Genomic DNA, 19,262 nt, shown 5'->3' with positions numbered 1-19,262 from the left:
AGGACCCTGTGGGTCTCTCCAGTGAACTCTCCTATGAGGCTGGGAATTTCTCCCGCTGCCTCCTCAACCACCACAGGTGTTTTCAATCAGAGGTTTGAGGCTTTATTTCCTTGTGCTGGAACCCTGGGTTGTGTGGTCTGTCCCACTCCCCAGCTGTTCCTCCCAGTTTATCTGCACAGGAATGTGGGGCCGCCCAGTCTGCAATCCACCACCTTGCTGGGTCTTCCAGCTGCAGCCTTGCCCACCCTGGTCCTCCAGCTGCCACCCTGCTGCAAGTCCTCTGCACCCAGCTCTTTGTCTCCACCCTTCCTACTGATCTGGATGAATGTTTCTTCTCTAACTCCTTGGTTGTCAGACTTCCATACAGTTCACTTTTCTGTCAGTTCTGGATGTTTTTTGTTTTTAAATTTGCTGTTATCCTTTTGGTTGTGCAAGGTAGGTACAGTGTTTCTATCTATGCCTCCATCTTGGCTGGAAGTTCTTCTTCCTTTCTGGATGAATATTGTTGTATTAGCTGTTGCTAGTTTTTAAATTTGACAATTTAAGAGGAAAGAGGTCAGTTCCCCTGACCAAATGGTCAGATATTGCACTTAAAATTTTTTTTGACTTCTGGTCAAGATGGAGGCACAGGTAGACATGCATCACATCCTTGTACATTGATAGAAAGAGTTAAAACCAGATCTTAAAACTATTAACACCCAGAACTGTTGGAAAATCAAGCTGTATGGACATCTGACAACCAAGGATTTACAGAAGACACATTCATCCAGACTGGTAAGAGGGTCAGCGTCTCAGAGACAGGTTGAGAGGTGGTATGGCACAGAAAGGCAGCAGCAGTTGTGGCAGAATCGACTGGAGGGATACCTTCAGAGTGAGCAAACCCAGCCCCAGGCCAGACTGCACAGCCCAGGGTTCCAACACTGGGAAGACAGAACCCCACTACTTCTGGCTCTAAAAACCAGTGGGTATTGGGGCAGTGGAAGAAGCTGCCAGATTTTCACTGTTTAAAGGGCCTGCACAGTCTAGGAACATACGCAAACCTACTCACTCTTAGATTCACCACTGGGGCAGCAGTTAGAAGGGTGTCAGTTGCACACGGTAAGGGGGGGAAGAAGTGACTAGAAACATGGTGAGTGCCAGGGCAAATGGCCAGAGGCCAGGAGGTGGTATTGTCCTTTTTCTGAGCCCTCCCCACACAGCCACAAAGCAGTGAAATGGGTTGTTTCACCCTGGCAATTACCTAATGCTCCACTCCACACAATCTATAGGTGCCTTACCTACATAGGTCACACTACTGAGACAGGGAGTAAGAGCAGCTCTACATAATACACAGAAACAAACACAGGGAGGCTGCTAACTCAAGGAGACAAAGAATTATGGCCGAAATGAAAGAACAACAATAAAAAAAAAACAGAAAAAAAACGAAGTGAAATAGAGAGAGCCAACCTAACAGATGCAAATCAGATTCAAAACACTGGCTATCAGGATGCTCAGAGAACTCCTTGAGTATGGCCACAAAATAAAGGAATAAATGAAGGCTACACTAAGTAAAGTAAAGAATAATCAATAGGGAACCAACAGAAAAGTGAAGGAAGCCAGGATTGAGACCAACAATTTTGGAACATAAGGAAGAAATAACCATTTAACCAGAACGAAATGAAGAAACAAGGATAGGCTTAGGAACATCTGGGACATTTCCAAATGTGCCAACATCCAAATCATAGGGATGCCAGAAGGATAAAAGGAAGAGCAAGTAATTGAAAACCTACTTGAAAAATAATTTGAAAGAAAACTTTTCTAACTAGTGAAGAAAATAGAAACACAAGTCTAGGAAACACAGAGAATCCCAAACAAGTTGGACCCAAAGAGGAACACACCAAGAAACATCATAATTAAAATTCCAAAGAATATAGATGAAGAGAGAATCTTAAAAGCAGCAAGAGGAAAGTAGAAAGTTACCTACAAAGGAGTTCCCATAAGAGTGTCAGCTGATTTCTCAAAAGAAACTTTGCAGGCAAGAAGCAAGAAGTATTCAAAGTGATGAAAAGCAAGGACCTACAACCAAGATTACTCTATTCAGCAAAGCTATCATTTAGAACTGAATGGCAGAAAAAGTCCTTTCCAGAGAAGGTAAAGCTAAGAGTTCAGCACCACCAAGCCATTATTACATGAAATGTTAAGGGGACTTATTTAAGAAAAAGATCAAAACCATGAACATTAAAGAGACAACAAATTCACCATCAACAATATAATCTAAAAAAGAAAAGAAAAACCCACTAGGCAAACAACCAGAACAGGAACAGAATCATAGACACAGAGATCATTTAAAGGGTTATCAGCTGGGAAGGGGAAGGGTGAGAATGTAGGAAATGGTGCAGGGATTAAGAAGCATAAATGGTAGGCACAAAACAGAGGAAAATTTAGGATAGTATAGGAAATGGATAGTATAGTATGTGTTACATGCACAACCCATGGACATGAACTTAGCAGGTGGGGGTAGGAGAGGGGGTGTGGATTACTGGAGGGAAGGAATATTGGACAGAAGAGGGGAGGGGGAAATATTGGGACAACTGTACTAGTATAATCAATAAAATATACTTAAAAAATTCCCCTCCCCATGGACATGGCTTTATTTGGGGACTGTTGAGGGGACAGAGTGAGGATCTAAGACTGGTGAATAAATGGGGAGCTTCTTACTCTGCTTTTTAACTTAGTGCATGTTGCCTGGAGGTTAGGATGAGTGAGAACGGCTGTGGAAGTGAGAGAAAAGGAAAAGAGAAGGTCATGAAATGGACACTTTCTTCAGGGAAGGAAGCCAGGACCAGGATATGGACCTGGGGGTGGAGAGAGAAGGTATCCTTCATATGGTTGGGTCAGTGAGACTCAACCAAGGTCACTGCTTGTTGTCAGCTTCCCCAGCACCCCTGCCTTATCCAGCTCCTGGCCCAGATGCCTGCCCTGCCAGCTCCCTCAACTTCCTGTGGAGAGGAGGGGGACAAAAATGTGGCAATGGTGGCACCCTCTGCCTCTGGGTCCCTTTCCCAGGAGAATTGATCACTCAGCCTACCCTGAAGCCCCAGCCAGAGTCAGGAGGTCAGGGAGCCGGGGTGCAGGCAGAGGAATGATTGTGCCCTTCACCACCCCTCCTGACACTCTGCCTTTCCCCATCTCTTCACATGAGGTTGCAACTCTTGGCTTGATCCTTGTGCCTTTATTCCCACTCCCCCATCCTGCCAGCTGAGCAGCTTGCTGCAGTCTCCAGTGTCAATACAGCATAACTACCTACAGCCACAGCCAAGGGAGGCCACTGGTCAGTGGAAGACATCCCTGATGCTATACCCAGAGCACAGCCCCCACCTGCTTGGCCAGCACAGTGCTCTGGTCATGGGTAGCAGGGATGAGCCACTGCTTGGACAGCTCACTTAGCAGGGCCAGTTCTGTCCGCATGTCCAGTTTGCAGCCAACCAGCCCAACATTGGCACTGGGGCAAAACTCCTGAGTCTCTGCTTGCCGCTTCTTGAGGACACTGTCCAGAGTTTCTGGTTAGTTAATGTCGAAGTAGATGAGTACAGCGTCTGAATCTGGGTAGTCCAAGGGCCAGACATTATTATACTAAGAGGAACCTGAAGTGTCCCATATGTTGAGTTCAACACAGTGTTTGTGTATCCAAAAGCTTGTGGTGTAGTCCTCAAACACCGTGGGGGTATAACTTCCAGGACAGGCATCCTTGGCAAACAGCTGCAGCAGCGCTGTCTTGTCCCCTGCTGCTATGCTGTGGGCCTCATGGAGCTCCCACCCAGGCACGTGGTGCCCCCTTTGTCCTGCCCCCAGCCCCTTAAAAATTATTGTGGCACACCAACTGAAAAGCGTTTTTCTAGGAAGTTAAAAGTGAACATACGCACAACAGAATTTCTACCTAAAATTAAATAACAATAATGAGGCTGCAATCAAAGCAAGTTTCCAAGTGGCTCATTTGTTAGCCAAACAAGGAAAGCCATTTAGGGATGAGTTAATTAAATTGTGTTTGATTGAAGCAGCCCAAGCAATGTGTCCAGAGGAAGGAAACTTGTTAAGACTGGTTCAACAAGAACAGTTGAGTTGCTTTCAATTCTCAGAGAGTTGGGAACATTGGGAACAGTATCAATAGTCAATTAATAAATAAACAAGGCAAATAATTTTGAGTGGTTTTTCTTGGTTCTTGATGAGCTGACAGATGTTACCAATACTACTGTTGTTTATTCAAGGAGTCGGTGACAGGTTGAAAAGACTGAAGAATTAGCTTCTATGAATAAACAGCCTCTGTGAAACAACTATAAGAAAGGACATTTTTTTAAATGAAATCATGTACTTTAAATAGATGTATTGCATAATAAGTAAATTAAATCTCAATAAAGCAGTTTTCAAAAAATAATTTTCAAAGAAGCTGAGAAAATGTTATTTCAATATAAACTGAAGAAGAACCGGCTAACACATGTTAGAACTAGAGGTAGAGCAGAAAAAACTATTCTGTGATTCATTTACAAAGCTTGTGTAAATGTTAGGCATTTAAAGCTTATGGTTAATCATTGTATTATTCATGAGTATTTTGTGGAAAATATTTGAATATATGATGTGTTATGGAACCAGTAGTGTAAATGGTGAACTTCTTTCGCTATCAGTGAACTAGTGAACCTAATCATCATTGGTTTTGTGAATTTTTTTGTCAGGTATCAAAGCTAATATCCTAACTTACCCTACCTACTATAAAGCAGTTTGATAGCTTAGCAGTAGTAAAATTTTATTGCAAGTTTTTTAACACAGGGCTGAGATTAAAATATTTCTGAATAGAAAGAAATACTCTATTTAGAGAAAAATGGTTTCCGAAGTTATCTCGGGCTGACAACTTGATGATGATTCTTAATGAATTCAACTTAAATTATAAGGCAAAACAGCATTTACATATGAATTTTATACTATGGTAAAGTCATTTTAACAGCTGATGTGTAAATCACAAGTAATGTTAGGTGGCCTTCTATAATTCCTATGTGGTCAAAAGTTGGAATGCAAGATCTTTCCTACACAAATATGCAGCAGACATATATTCTGAACTTAAACTACAGTTTCAGCAGTACGTTTTAGGCTTTAATGAAACTACAAAAAAATTTCTGTAGCTCAGTTGGTTGCGCATTGTCCTGCAAACCAAAAAGTTCTCTGGATTGATTCTGGGCACATGCCTGGGCTGTGGGCCAGGCCAGTCCCAGCTGGGTGTGCATGACAGGCAACCGATCAATGTTCCTCTCACACGCTGATGTTTTTTCCCCTCTCTTTCTCCCTCCCTTTCCTCTCTGTAAAAATAAATAAATGAAATCTTTAAATTTTTGTTTTGTATTTCAAAGTCCGTTGTGTACTGTTCTGAGTAGTGATGAAATCTTACAAGTCCTGCTCTGTCCCATCCATTTCTATCCACACTGTATAAGTCACTTAGTAGATGACTAAGTTATCAGATTGATTACAAATGTATCCCAGTGGTTGTGTTCAAGTAAGCCTTATTTCATTTAATGGCACCAAAGAGGAAGAGTAGTGATGCTGGTAATTATACATGCCACAGACCAGTCATAAAGTGCTTCCTTGAAGGAAAGAGGTGAAAGTTCTCAACTTAATAAGGAAAAAAACCCTGTAAGCCAAGGTAGCTAAGATCTATGGTAAGAAAGAATCTTCTATGCAGAAAATTGTGAGAAGAAAAATAAAATGTGCTAGTTTTGCTGACACATCAAACTGCAAAAGTTATGGCCACAGTGCATCATAAATGATTAATTAGGATGGAAAGAGCATTACCTTTGTGGGTAGAAGACAGGAACAAAAATCATGTAGTAATTGATGCTAAGGTGTTGCACCAGAAGGTGGTGAGCCTACATAAAGACATCAGCATGGAACATCTGGCCAAGATGAAGGCATAGGTACCCGCACTGTGCCTCCTTGCACAACCAAAAGGATAACAGCAAATTTAAAAACAAAAAACATCCAGAACTGACAGAAAAGTGAACTGTATGGAAGTCTGACAACCAAGGAGTTAGAGAAGAAACATTCATCCAGATCAGTAGGAAGGGTGGAGACAAAGAGCTGGGTGCAGAGGACTTGCAGCAGGGTGGCAGCTGGAGGACCAGAGTGGGCAAGGCTGCAGCTGGAAGACCCAGCAAGGTGGTGGATTGCAGACTGGGCGACCCCACATTCCTGTGCAGATAAACTGGGAGGAACAGCTGGGGAGTCGGACAGACCACACAACCCAGGGTTCCAGCACAAGGAAATAAAGCCTCAAACCTCTGATTGAAAATACCTGTGGTGGTTGAGGAGGCAGCGGGAGAAATTCCCAGCCTCATAGGAGAGTTCACTGGAGAGTCCCACAGGGTCCTAGAACATACACAAGCTCACCCACCCAAGAATCAGCACCCAAAGGGTCCAATTTGCTTGTGGGTAGCTGGGGAAGAGATTGAAAACTAGCAGAAAGCAGAGCAAGTGGCATTGTTCCCTCTCAGACCCCTCCCCACCACACAGCAACACAATGCAGACACTTGGGTTGCCCTGCCCTGGTGAACATGTAAGGTGCTACCCTTTACTATGTAACAGGCACACTGAGAAAAAAATAAAGGCCCAAATGAAAGAGCAGACCAAAGCTCCAGAAGAAATACGACTAAGCGACAAAGACATAGCCAACCTATCAGATGCACAATTCAAAACGCTGGTTATCAGGATGCTCCAGGAACTCATTGGGTACTTCAACAACATAAAAAAGACTGAGGCAACAATGAAGGTTGCATTATATGAATTAAAGAAAAATCTACATGGAACTGACAGTGATGGGAAGGGAAACAGGACTCAAATCAATGGTGTGGATCAGAAGGAAGAAAAAAACATTCAACCAGGGAAGAATGAAGAAACAAGAATTCAAAAAAATGAGGAGAGGCTTAGTCATGAAAGGCAAGGGCCTACATCCAAGATTACTCTATCCAGCAAAGCTATCAGTTAGAATGGATGGGCAGATAAAGTGCTTCCCAAATAAGGTCAAGTTAAAGGAGTTCATCATCACCAAGCCCTTATTATATGAAATGTTAAGGGGACTTATTTAAGAAAAAGAAGATAAAAAATATGAACACTAAAATGACAACAAATCACAACTATTAACAACCAAAGCCCCCCTCAAAAAAAAACAACTAAGCAAACAACTAGACAGGAACAGAATCACAGAAAGGGAGATCACATGGAGGGTTATCAGTGGGGAAGTGGAAAGGGGAAGAGAGGGGGAAGAGGTACAGAGAATAAGTAGCATAAATGGTAGGTAGAAAATAGACAGGGGGAGGTCAAGAATAGTACAGGAAATGTAGAAGCCAAAGAACTTATATATATGACCCATGGACATGAACTAAAGGGGGGGGGTGTAGGTTGCAGGGGGTAGTGTGCAAGGTGGAGGGGAATAAAGGGGGGAAATGGGATGACTGTAATAGCATAATCAATAAAATATATTTAAAACAAAACAAAACAAAACAAAACAAAACAAAAACAACAATAGTCATCCAGTGTGAATAAATTAAAATTATACCTATTTATTTTGTCAGGTTGGCAAAAAATATTAAATATTTCTGGTGTGCCACAGAATTTTAATGATTAGTTTATGTGTGCCATGAGGTGTCAAAGATTGAAAATTGCTGTGCTAGAAGGACCACAAGACTTGACCTCCATGAAGAAATCACAAACCACCAAATCCAGAGCTCTTTCCCAGTGCTGAGTTGAATATTACAACGCATTTATTTGTTTCCTTTAATTTTATTGTGAGAAGTCAGTTCCTTGAGCAAATTTTTACAGACTAAAAACTTGGTCCTAAAGACGTCAAGTAACAAGGGGTTATGTGGCATCCCTGGGATTGAACTCCCATTTCCAAAGGCCATGTTCTACTAAGCATACCACACAGTTACTACTTCATCCAGGTACTTGTTTATGCCTACCCCACATCCCTGCCCTTGTTCTCCAACCAAGCCCTCTTCCAGCACCGTGGTGACTTCTGTCTCCATTATGCAGCTCTGCCTTGTCAGTCAACACAGTTTGGTGTGCTGGCATTGCCCCCTCATACATGACTGCAGCTCATGAGTTCTTATGACGCACACTTTTGATGATAACATGTGTCTTGGAAATCATAAAAACTGGATGCCTAGACCCTGGACTCTTATCCTAACCCTCCATGAACCAGAATGTAAACTTTGTTACATTCTTTGATGTTCAGTTTCTGTACCTGTAGATTCAGAGTTGGGGTTGAGTGATCCTATCATTAGCTGAGCTTCTTCCTAGTTTTAACTTCCTGTGAGTCAACTGATACCTCAACATGTTCTATTACACACATATTGCCACATCTCTTTATTAGTAAGGGTTATGAGAAGTTAGAGCTGCTGATAGGTTCATAGAGGCATGGACCCTGAACCTTGCTTCAAGGTATATGATGATGAGTCTATTAATAAACTTCTCCCCCCTCAAATGCTAACTGGTTGGCATGTACACAAGGACATTTAAGAATAATTAACTGAAGAGACCAACTTGACCTTCAGCCAATGCACAAACTAAAGAGAGTAGAAAATGAGGCATTATGGAGTGGGGAACAGCTGGAATGACCTCCAATTCCACAAATGTTTATTAGGCATCTACCATGTGAGTATTAGCAAAAGAGAGTAGAGGTGACTATGAAACAAATAGATAAATACTGTAAAACTGAGACTCCTGTTCTTGAGGAGTTCCATCTAGTGAGTGATAATAACCAGGGGGCTAATAGAAACTTAAGAATTATAGAAAAGTAGGAATCAACAGCAATGAAGTTAGTTAGGGTTGGGGGCATCTTTTGGCTTACCTGCCTCTGTAGAGAAGTAAACTGAGAAAGTTTGCTTTATTGGGATGCTATCAGGTAGGTGACAGAGAGCCTCGGGTCTCAAAGTGCTCTTATTCCTTAAGGTTAACCTGACTTAGTTCTTTGAATACAAGCATAGTGCTTGCTGGGGGTCAATGGAGTGAGAACGGTGTGCCTCTCTCATTTTTTGTTTTTGTGTGCATTGTTTCCTTAGTATAAATTCCATGGATTGAAAGTACTAATTAAAGTGTTGAGAATTTTTTAAGCCTTGTAGAAATCATTGCCTAATTATCTTCTTAAAGATTTATATCAATTTACTCCCCTATAGTTGTTCTCTCCTCCATCAGCATGAAGTATTTTCATTTTTAAAAAGTAGGCATTTTTTTTCTTCCATGATAGGTAAAAAAGGATACCTCAGTGTTTAAATTCTCATTTAGTTGACCACTAGTGAGACTGACCCTTCTCCATATATTTGTTAGATTATTTGTATTTCCTCTTCCTGATTTTTGTCTTTTGTTTTAAGGGAAGAACATTATTCATAATATTCTAGTTGAAGTAGATGAGATGTTTAGGTATTTGATAGATTGAAGACAGTAATCTTTGTTGGCCCTTCATTTTCACCTAGCCCTCTTCTAAGTGCAGACGCACAGGCTCAAGGTGAAGTCTCCAGCCAGTGCCCTCCCATTCTGGTGCCACCAACCAAACAGACCTCAATCCTGGGTCAACCTGTTGGCTCTTTCTCTACTCTACTGCCCACTGCTGAGCTCTGCTAGAGTAAAATGAATTTTTAAAAATATATTATTATTATTATTTTTAAATCCTCTCCTAAGAATACATCTGTTGATGAGAAAGAGAGAGAAACATGAATTGGTTGCCTCCCACACACACCCCAATTGGGGACCAACTCATAATGTGGGTATGTACCCTGACTGGGAATTGAACCTGCGAACTTCTGGTGCATAGGACGATGCTCCAACCAGCTGAGCCACACCGGCCAGCACCAGAGTAAGATGCTTTTATGTGGGGATTGCTTCTACCACAAAGCCTGCTGTTCTCCACCTGTGTTCAAGGCTACTTCGTGTTCTGAATCAGCTTCCTCCCGTGTTGCTCCTCAGCCATTTCAGATGTTCCCTCTTCCTTTCAACCCTTGTCACCTGTTTTCTTCCTCTTTCAGGAGAAGACCTTGTCTTTATTTTCCCCCCAAGTGTTATATACTTGATATGTACCATTGTATTAGTTTTAGGTATACAACATATACCTAAATGATAGATGTTTATATTGTGAAATGATTGCCAAAATAAATTTAGTTAATATCCATATCCTCACAGTTATAAAACATTTTTTTCTGGTGATGAGAACTTTTAAAATTTACTCTTTTAGCAATTTTCGTTATAATGCCAATTCCATAATGTGATCTGCAAGTTGTTTCAGAGTTTAGGAGGTTGTTAGGAATATAATTTAAAAAAAAAACATGAGAGCATGTGAAACTGGCTGTATAAACCATGAAACCCAAGTTGTGGGTCAATAATTCATTTAGTATGAACTTCAAAATGTTTTATGTTTAACGAATACACAGCACTTACTATATGTAAAGCACTGGTGTGAGTGTTTTAAACATATTGACTTATATAACTTGCATGACAACTCTAAGAGGTACATTTTACATTATTACATCTGAGGAATTAAAAAGAGAGAGTAAAAAGGACTTGCTCAGGGTCACAGAGCTAGGATGTGGGATGTGAATGCAGGAAATCTACATGAGTGGCCAGGGCCATCTGTCCATCTGTCCTGTCCCACTACCTTGTCGGCCTCTGCCATTCTCCCAACCATGCTCACAGGGATGGCTGGGGAGAAGGTGGCAGAGGTGGGAAAAACCTCTTTCTCCTCCCAGATTTTTTTAGTGTCCCTGGGAAGCTGCTTGTGGCTCATCCAGAGCATAAGAAGCTGTGTCCCCTGTCACTGGCATCTGTCTGCACCTGGAACCTGCTGCCTTCACACAGACTCTCTGTCCCAGCTTTACCTCTCCTCTCTCCTGTTTAGCTCTGCTCAAATCTGTCCCTATAGAGCCCTAACCTAAATCCAGTACTTCTACTCCCTTCAAGCTGCTTACCTCTTCTAAGAGGACTCTCGTACAAGGAGGAAATAACTGGGTTGAAAGTAGGAAAGAACTTTCTAGTACTTGGAATTATTGAGATAAGCAAGGGACTTCCTCAAAGCAGATGAGCCCCCTGTTCCTGGGACTACTCAGCTGAGGGGGAATTGAAGTACTTATTAAGGATGGTTGGAATAAACAATGGCTGAGATCTCTTCTAAACCTGAGATTCTGGGATTCTGTATTTTGTGTTTCCTAGTGTTATTTGAATTTGTACTTAATATTAAAAAAAAAAACTCTTAAAAAAGATTTCACTTATTTATTTTTAGAGAGTGGAAAGGGAGAAAGGAAGGGAGGGAGAGAAACATTGATCAGGACTGGGCCAAACCCAGGCACATGCCTGGACAAGGAATCGAAATGATGATCTTTTGCTTTGCAGGAGGACATTCAACCAATGAAGCCATGCCGGTTAGAGCTGTATTTAGTATTTTTTTAAAGGAAAAATTCTCCTCTCTAATGTCCTGAAGCATAGCTCTTCTCCACTGGAATTAGTTTTAACTTTAGTACTGCTGCTTCCCACAAGGATGATGCTGGCACACGTACGCTGCAACTGGACAGGTTCCCCTACACCTTCCTTCTCCTGGAGCCATCCTCCTGGAAAACCCCGGGTACACTGCTTCTGTTCAGGCTATTTCTTATTGTGCCCAGGTCCATACCTACGGTTGATAATCCTGCCTTCTATCACTGAGGCAAGATAAGAAGCTAAGGAATTGCTTGGCCAGTGGAGTAGGGGAAACTGAGACAAAATGATTAAAGAAGCCCAAACAATTTGAGCAATTTACAGCCAGGTAATGAATCTCCTGCCCCATGAGCTCCTTGAAAACGAAACTAACCAGATGATATTCCTTGAAAACGAAACTAACCAGATGATATTCCTTGAAAACGAAACTAACCAGACAATAACCCTGACCCTCTATATGTATATTTAATGAATCAACATATTGAAGGACACACCTGGAAAGCAAATGAATTATTCTGTTAAGATCCTCCCCTGAGACCTCCCCCAAGACTCTCATCTACTAAAGCAAGATAAAAAGCCTAGACGGCATGTGCTCTTTTGAGAGCACACCCATGTCTTTCTCCCTTAGGCGTGTGCCTCTGCTTTCGTTCTCGTAAACACCAAGGGTCCCCATGAGACTTGCAGCCAGGGGAGCAGCAGGCAGTGGCAGCCTGTCTGGGTTCACCTCCCCGATCCAGTCTCCAAAGCTCCCTTTTTCTTTGACTTTCCAGTCAGTGTTTAATAGCAGCCCTGCCTTGGCTCACTTCTGTCACTGTGACTTTTATTTCTACTGAGCCAAAGCAGCTGCCCAGCCTCATTTCTTTCCCATAACATTCCTAGAGAGCCAAAGCAGCCTAGGCTCTCTCCAGTTTGCCTTTCTCCTAAGCCCTTCCTTCCTTTCACCGTCCCCAGCTTTAATAAACATACTTTCAAAATCAACTGGACTTGTGAGCTCTTTCCTGCATGAAGTCAAGAACCCACACACTGCAGGCCAGCCCAAGGCAGACTTGCTCCGAGTCCAGTCCCCATTCAGTAACATGAGCACTGATTTCCAAGAAGTTAAATCAAGACCAAGGTCTTCAGGACCGGTTACTAGTGAATCAGCATTGAAATGCCATATTAACCCTACAATTGTCTTTGGTGACAGGAGGGCCCTATTGGAGAGGATCAGTATGTGTTATGTTTCTTTGTATTTTATGGAATGTTTTCATGTGAATTCTCCCCTTTAATCCTCACAACTTTGGGGGGCAGTAATTATTATCCCCACTTCACTGGCCAGGATGCTGAGGCTCAGAGAGCTGAGCAGACAGACCCTAAGGCCTGACATCACAATGTCAGAAAACTGTGACGTTGTTAGAAAAGTGTCTTGTACCAGCTGCCAAAGGCCAGGCCTCCCGACTGCGTGTTTGTATGAGGCCAATAACAGGCACCACAAATACCTTTATCTCCTGGCATCTGTGATGTTTATAATGTCTGGCTGAGCTGGACAGGACAGTGAAGGCATAAGTACTAGGCTTCTGTTAAGAACTCAGGTGAGATTACCTGGAAAGCTGGGTGGGAGGGCTGGGTTCGTAGAGGAGAGCTGCCCGTCCTCTCCACTCAGAGATGTCTCACGGGCTGCAGTCCTGACCTCATCTGCCCAAAGGTCACCTTTGTGCCCGAGGCTGCCACCACTGGCCTCGGTGGCCAAGGTTTGTTACAGAGCTGCAGAGTTCATCCATCCCTGCCCCAAGAGGACCCTGGGGAAGCAACTGATTAACATGCATCTAGCCAGGCAGACACCTTCGAGGGCCACCGTGAATATAAGGCCCACAACCTGCCACCTTCAAAGTCCACAGATTCTCTTCATTGCAGAGCACAGGTATACTCACTCAAAGAATTGGCTGGGAGTGGGAGGTGTTCGGGTGGAAATTCTCAGTGTCTGAAATGGTTCCTTATTCTCTCAATCCACAGAAAGAAAAGTGAACAAAAGCAGTTGTTACACCTGAATTAGGCTTTTTATCACTCAGGTCAATCTGTCTGTCCACCTCTCCCTCATCAAAAAGTATATCTCCTCACTGTGCTGGGCAGTGATGATACAGAAGCCCTCGGTCCGACATTGCCAGGTCCGAGCTGACCGGGAAGGGCTCACGGTGAACAGTGCGGTGGGTGCATGTGCTTCCCTCACGAAATGCAAGTTGCTGCACTGTCTCGTTTGCTTATTTTCACAAGAAAAACACACAATGAAAATGATATTTATTTTATTGCATCATTTTACTGACTAGAACGCCAGACTTATAGTGGGTATAAAAATAACCATATTCTTACAAATAATACTTTGCTGCTACAGTACTGAATATTTAGTGGAGGTTGCAATTATAATACAACTTTAAATAACATTCTCATAGTGGATTTAACGCAATCAACCAGGGGCTAAGGTATAAAGGTTTGCAAAGAGACATCTAGGATGTGGAAACTCAAAAAATTCATATTCCAACCACATGTTTCATTTAACTGTAAATCCAACAACACAAACATTAAGAGAACATACAACAACCCATGTTGAAAGACAATCCTCCTCTTTTTTTAAAGAAACAGACCAAAAGGTAATACAGGAAGGTCAGTGGGTCAGGTTAGTTTCCCAGGTCGGCTGGTTCCGTCCCATCCCCGTGTGGTCCCATCCTTCCTACCCAATAATTCTGTAACTGAAATGCCTTAGATGTGTCCAGAAAAATAAAAAATAAAACCAGAAGCTAAAGTGTCCTCTTCAAAAACCAGAATCTAATGCCAAGGAGACAGAGCCAGTCTAAGCTCTATCTCTTTTCAGACCTAAACTGTCGCCTTTGTCTTCACAGGCTTTTCTGTGAGCAGCTGACACCAACCAGAGTAGATTATAACACTATCGAAAAGATGTTTTAGTACAACAAATTAACTGATGTTTTTAATACTTTAATGTTCCTAGTATTTTAACCAGTTTCCTTCTCGGGGGATTGGAGAAAAGAACAAGTAGAACAACACACATCGTAATCAAAAGCCAACTCTACAAAACCACACACCTTTTTTCAAAAACATACATAAGAACCTCAGAATGCAATAAAATATCCCTTCTAATCCCCACAAGTTTTTACATAGAAAAATATCCCTGATATTAAGGGTACTTTTAAATAAGATGCAAAATATTGAAATTCTTCCTCTCTCCAAAGACTTGCTTTAGTTTTGAAATCAGTGTATCTTGAACGATGGGTCAAACCAGGCTTTGGGCATGTTTGGCTAAACGAAGCCAGGAGCAACGGGACTGTACAACTCTAGCTTCTCCAGCCCAGGTTCATAGAGCTCCAGGGCACCCGGGCCCTTCACCAGTGGGTCAGATGGCTTAATGGAGGGCCCCCAAAAAGCCACACGCAGGACCCAACTGTGTCTGCTCCAGGAGCTTTCACGTAAGAATAAGTGACGTCCTTCCAAGACATTTTCTTGGGCAGCCATCTAGCCTTGTATTGAAAAGATGCTGCCTTCCCTTTTGGGCCAACTTTACCAGTTACCTCTTCAGGAATTTAATAATCACATCTTCATTTTTGACCACAATCCTATCAGCCATCTTGGTTACACTATCCACTCAGCAATCTGGGCTCTAAATGATGTCCAAAATGACAGCTACTTCTGAAAACAAACTTTTGTCAGAGGAGGAAGATTTGTCAGCATTTAAGACATTCCAATGAATATGTTCCCAACTCTGATAATATTCACAAAAATATGCTTCCAATATGTGGGAGTCATGCCATGGCCTTACCACGGGAACAAGGCAAATCGAACGGATATCCAAGTCTGGCTGTGCCTGCCAAACCCAGCTCATCACCTCACACTCCTGCACCCAACGCCACCTACCAACGTGCTTCTTGCTAAGCATGAGCCAGCTGCTATTTTCCTGATGATGACCACAAGACACAGGTGTAATAATAAACCTGAAAAAGCTTTTTCAAAAGGGGATTCAACTTTTTTTTGGACTTCGTATCCTTAGTTTAGTTATTGCTTAATGACATTATGGCTCTTTAAAAAAAAATACTTAAAACCCACTCTCTGGTGACCTTTGACATTTGAAGTACAAGGATGGTGATGCAGGAGGGTGCAGTGAGGAGAGCTACCCAGGCAAGAGTTCAAATCCTGGCTCTCCAAGGCAATCGTACTCTCTGCAGTTCCCCGTGTCCAAGAAATGGACAGTCTCATGCCCACCTCACAGGGGCCAAGGACCTGGCACAGAGCATGGCCACGGTGGGAACACCAGAGATGCTGCGTCATTATTCAGATTTCCTATTTTGTCACTAGAGCCCTGGGGGGCTCATGGGGCAACAAAGACACAAGAAATAAGACGTTTGTTTAAGAGCTTAAGGAAGCCCACAGATGCTAGAAGGCCAAAGGGTGAGCACTACCCTGCTCTGAGGTGTCACCTTGCTCAGGGAAGCTACAGGACAGGTGGTCTTACAACGAGGTCAAAGATGTTTCTGTCCAGCCCCTCTCTTCCCTACAGAAGTTTAAGGGTCTTGTGGGCAGTTAACTGTCACTTTTCCCTTCTTCCCACCTTTCCCCAGCTGCGCCCCACCCCACCCCAGGTCACAGGACTGTGGCATTTCTGCGTGCATTCCAGGTGCAGAGGCTGACACTGAGCACATGTGCCGAAGCTCAGGGCTTCTGTTCGCCAGGGTTGCACCCAGTCCTGTCCCTTTGGTCCAGAGGGAACTGTCCTATCAGGGGTTTCCCCTTCGCAGACAGGACCCTTCTGGAGGGACTAACCCCAAACGGGAGTGAAGGCAGGCTCTCCCTTCCTCACTCAGGGTGGGTGGGCAGCTGGCACTGTATGACAGTCAAGCTAATTCCATGTCTTCTTGAACCCTCATTCTCTGGAGATGCACTTCCCCGTCCCCTAGATGCCTCTTAGAAATTGCAGATTGTGTGTGAACCCAACCTTGCAGGGTGCTTGCTTTTTTCACAGTAAAAGTAAAACAACATTCTTAAACCACTTCATATGCACAAACCCATTCACAGGACAGTATGCTTGCTTGGAGCACACAGGGAATTCTCTAGACTTCGGGATTCTTCTCAAGAATGCCTTTGGGACAGAACACTTCATTTTGGGGAGGTTATAGCTTCTGGCCCAGAGAGGAGATGCTCTGTCAGCTGCGATATGAGCTAAAGGTGGCAGATACACGTAAGCCTGAGAATAGCCCCCCACCGGGGCTCTGGGTCCTGGAAATGAGCAAGGATCTGATCAAGAGCCAGGACGCTGGGCAACCTCAAGTCCACTGGCTCAGGTGAGCTGAGTGCAGGAGCTTAGAGCTCTCCAGTTCGATGTGAGGCCATGAGGCACCATGGGCTGGTTGGTTCCACAGAGATGCAAGGCCCAAGATTTCATAAAGGTGACGCTCTGAAATTTAAAGTTGGCATCCACTGACAAAAACAGAATTCTCTTTGTATCTATCTCCCAAGGTGAGCACAAATGAACTTCTAACAGGCCTCACACCTGACTCGTTCCTGCTGCAGCAGGGGGATGACTTGTGGAGCCCACAGGACACAGGAGTTTGCACTTAAAACTGTTAGGATAAGGATTACATACATTCTGGAGAGGTTAGAGAACCTTGAAGAAACAGCCATGCCCAGGACAAAGTTATGCCCAAACTCCACCCCATTTCCCAGGATATGGGTTCTACTGAGCTCCAAGCTTCAGGGTGGGAACAGTTCCTTCACCTGTGTTCTCTTCGCTGCACTCAAAACCAGGGTATTTCAAAGGCAGACGGTGAGTTCCACAGGAGCAGTTAAAGACACCGCACACTGGATATGGCCCCTCGCAGGACCCATGGCACAGGCACAAGAAGCGTGAAATTCCCTTCCTGAAGGCAAACTCTCACTCCCTGCCTGTCCAGCAGTCTTTAGTCTACAACGCTGACCTGAATTAGAACCATGTTTCTGAAGAAAAATATATAGTAGTATACAGAGGTACAAATTACTGGATGAATGAAAATAAATTACTTCTTCAGTGAATAAATAGCTTTGAGCAGTTGGTGGAGAGTTTATACTGAGTTTGTGAACGAGATCAAAGAGGCGGCCCTCAGAGGTGAGCAGACTTACCTACGGCTCCCTCCCAGCTCCCTGTTCTTCCCCAGGAGTCTGCGCGGCTTCCCGAAGCACTGGTGTTTCAGAAAATGGAACTTGCCTATTCAGCTCATTCCTCTAACCACACTCAGCTGTAGGGCTGACGTAAGCTGCTTTCCCGCACTGGTGGAATACCAGCTCAGGCCCAGCCTGCACTCAGCTTTCCATTTCCACTCCTCCTCATGTACCAGTCTCAGCCTCAGACATGAAGGTGGAGCCCCAGGCACCACGCCACACCCGCAGGGATGAGAATCGCCCCCTGCCTGCACCTCAAACTCTTCCCCCACCAGGGCCTTCGCTCAGCCCCATTGCCCTCCCGATGCTGCTCACTGGGTCTCACTGCGGGGCAGCTGGATGCCTTGAACTAAAACCAAATGCAAGTTATTTTGCTCTGACCCAGACTTATTTGAAAAAAATGAGATTTAACTGCAAAGGGAAAAATAATCTTAAATCAAGGGTCACCTTGACTGAAAAACGAACTGGATTTGTGCACTGTGTCTCACAGGTTTCAATTCCTCCTTCTAGGGCTCAGCTTGGAAACAAGACGAGCAGGCCGCACAACGTGTTAAACTGCTGCGCGGTAACTTACAGCATCACCAAACCACAGTGCTGTGCTCATCACCACCATTGGTTCTTTAGCACACAGGTAGTGGGCAGAAAAACAACTAAAGAGCTGGTATTTTGCTATAAATTAATCACCAAATTGAGGCCCATGGAAGTGTCCAGGGAAAAGAGGCCTTCTTTCTGGAACAGTCTTGAAAAAAATCCAAAAGGAGGCCTCTCTACCCAATTTACTAAAGTGCAAACTAAGGCAAACCGGGTCCTTACAGTGGTGCCTGATGGTCTGTCTGCTCTAGCCGACATCACCCCTGGAGCCGGCAGCCGAGCTGCAGTCGCTCAGAGAGACGCTCCCGCTACTGGCCCGCGTTCACATTCACAGTAACAACAAATGAACGGCCTGCAGTGTCATGTCCACAGGTTCCATCTGTCACCTTCTGCTGTGGCCAGACCCCCACACCTGTCCCAGTCTCTGCCTGCCACTCCAGTGTGGCTGCACAAGTTAGGGGAGCAGCCAGCAGGCAGGGCTCCCCCTGGGGCAGTCCTCGGAGCAGCAACGGCTGGTCTCGGGCCACTTGCTCAGTGTGACGGGCTCCTTTCTCTTCTCACTTAAAAGTAGTCTCTTCTCCTGCTCTCATCACTGATGAAAGACGGGTTATATTGTCCTGGGAAAATGCAAGAATGCCGCGATCCCGGCAATCCAGTGTAGGCCGGGTAGAGTCCGTTTCGTTCAAGTTCAGGATTCCTTACACTTGTGGGCTGGTGGCCAAAGAGAAAAGAAAATAAATTCAATTTATTATTAATGGTTTATATTTATAGTTTTAAAAAAAATGTTGCACTTTAATAAACCTCAGATGGAGGCAGCTAATACATAGTAGAGTGAGGTCTGATGCAGAAGTCAGTACCTTCCCCCAGCTGTCTCTTTATGGGAAAAACTTCGAGCGATCTTAGACCAACATAGGAAAAAACTCTGTGTTAATTATTATTATCAAGATTTATTATTATCTGATTATTAGCTTGACCTTCTTACATTTTGAATTATATTTTATTGATTATGCTATTACAGTTGT

At 43.7% G+C, this 19,262-nt stretch overlaps 1 protein-coding gene and 1 pseudogene across 3 annotated transcripts in view; both read right to left on the bottom strand.

The window, feature by feature from the left end:
• Positions 1 to 3,172: 3,172 nt before the first annotated feature.
• Positions 3,173 to 15,088, bottom strand: LOC119039665 (rho-related GTP-binding protein RhoN-like; annotated as a pseudogene).
• The window catches only part of HEG1 (heart development protein with EGF like domains 1), a 90,702-nt gene continuing 85,177 nt past the window's right edge, over positions 13,738 to 19,262 (bottom strand). For all 3 annotated transcript variants that reach the window (XM_037132113.2, XM_037132094.2, XM_037132104.2), the window contains one exon: positions 13,738 to 18,951. In XM_037132113.2, the coding sequence (XP_036988008.2) occupies positions 18,802 to 18,951 (150 nt within the window). In that variant the 3' untranslated portion in view covers positions 13,738 to 18,801. The remainder of the gene's footprint in view (positions 18,952 to 19,262) is intronic.

The sequence above is a fragment of the Artibeus jamaicensis genome, unplaced genomic scaffold (genome assembly GCF_021234435.1).
Source record: "Artibeus jamaicensis isolate MK-2021 breed Jamaican fruit bat unplaced genomic scaffold, CSHL_Jam_final contig_793, whole genome shotgun sequence".
Lineage (NCBI taxonomy): Eukaryota > Metazoa > Chordata > Mammalia > Chiroptera > Phyllostomidae > Artibeus > Artibeus jamaicensis.
The sequence above is the reverse complement of the archived record's forward strand: the minus strand, read 5'-3'. Positions and strand labels throughout refer to the sequence as shown.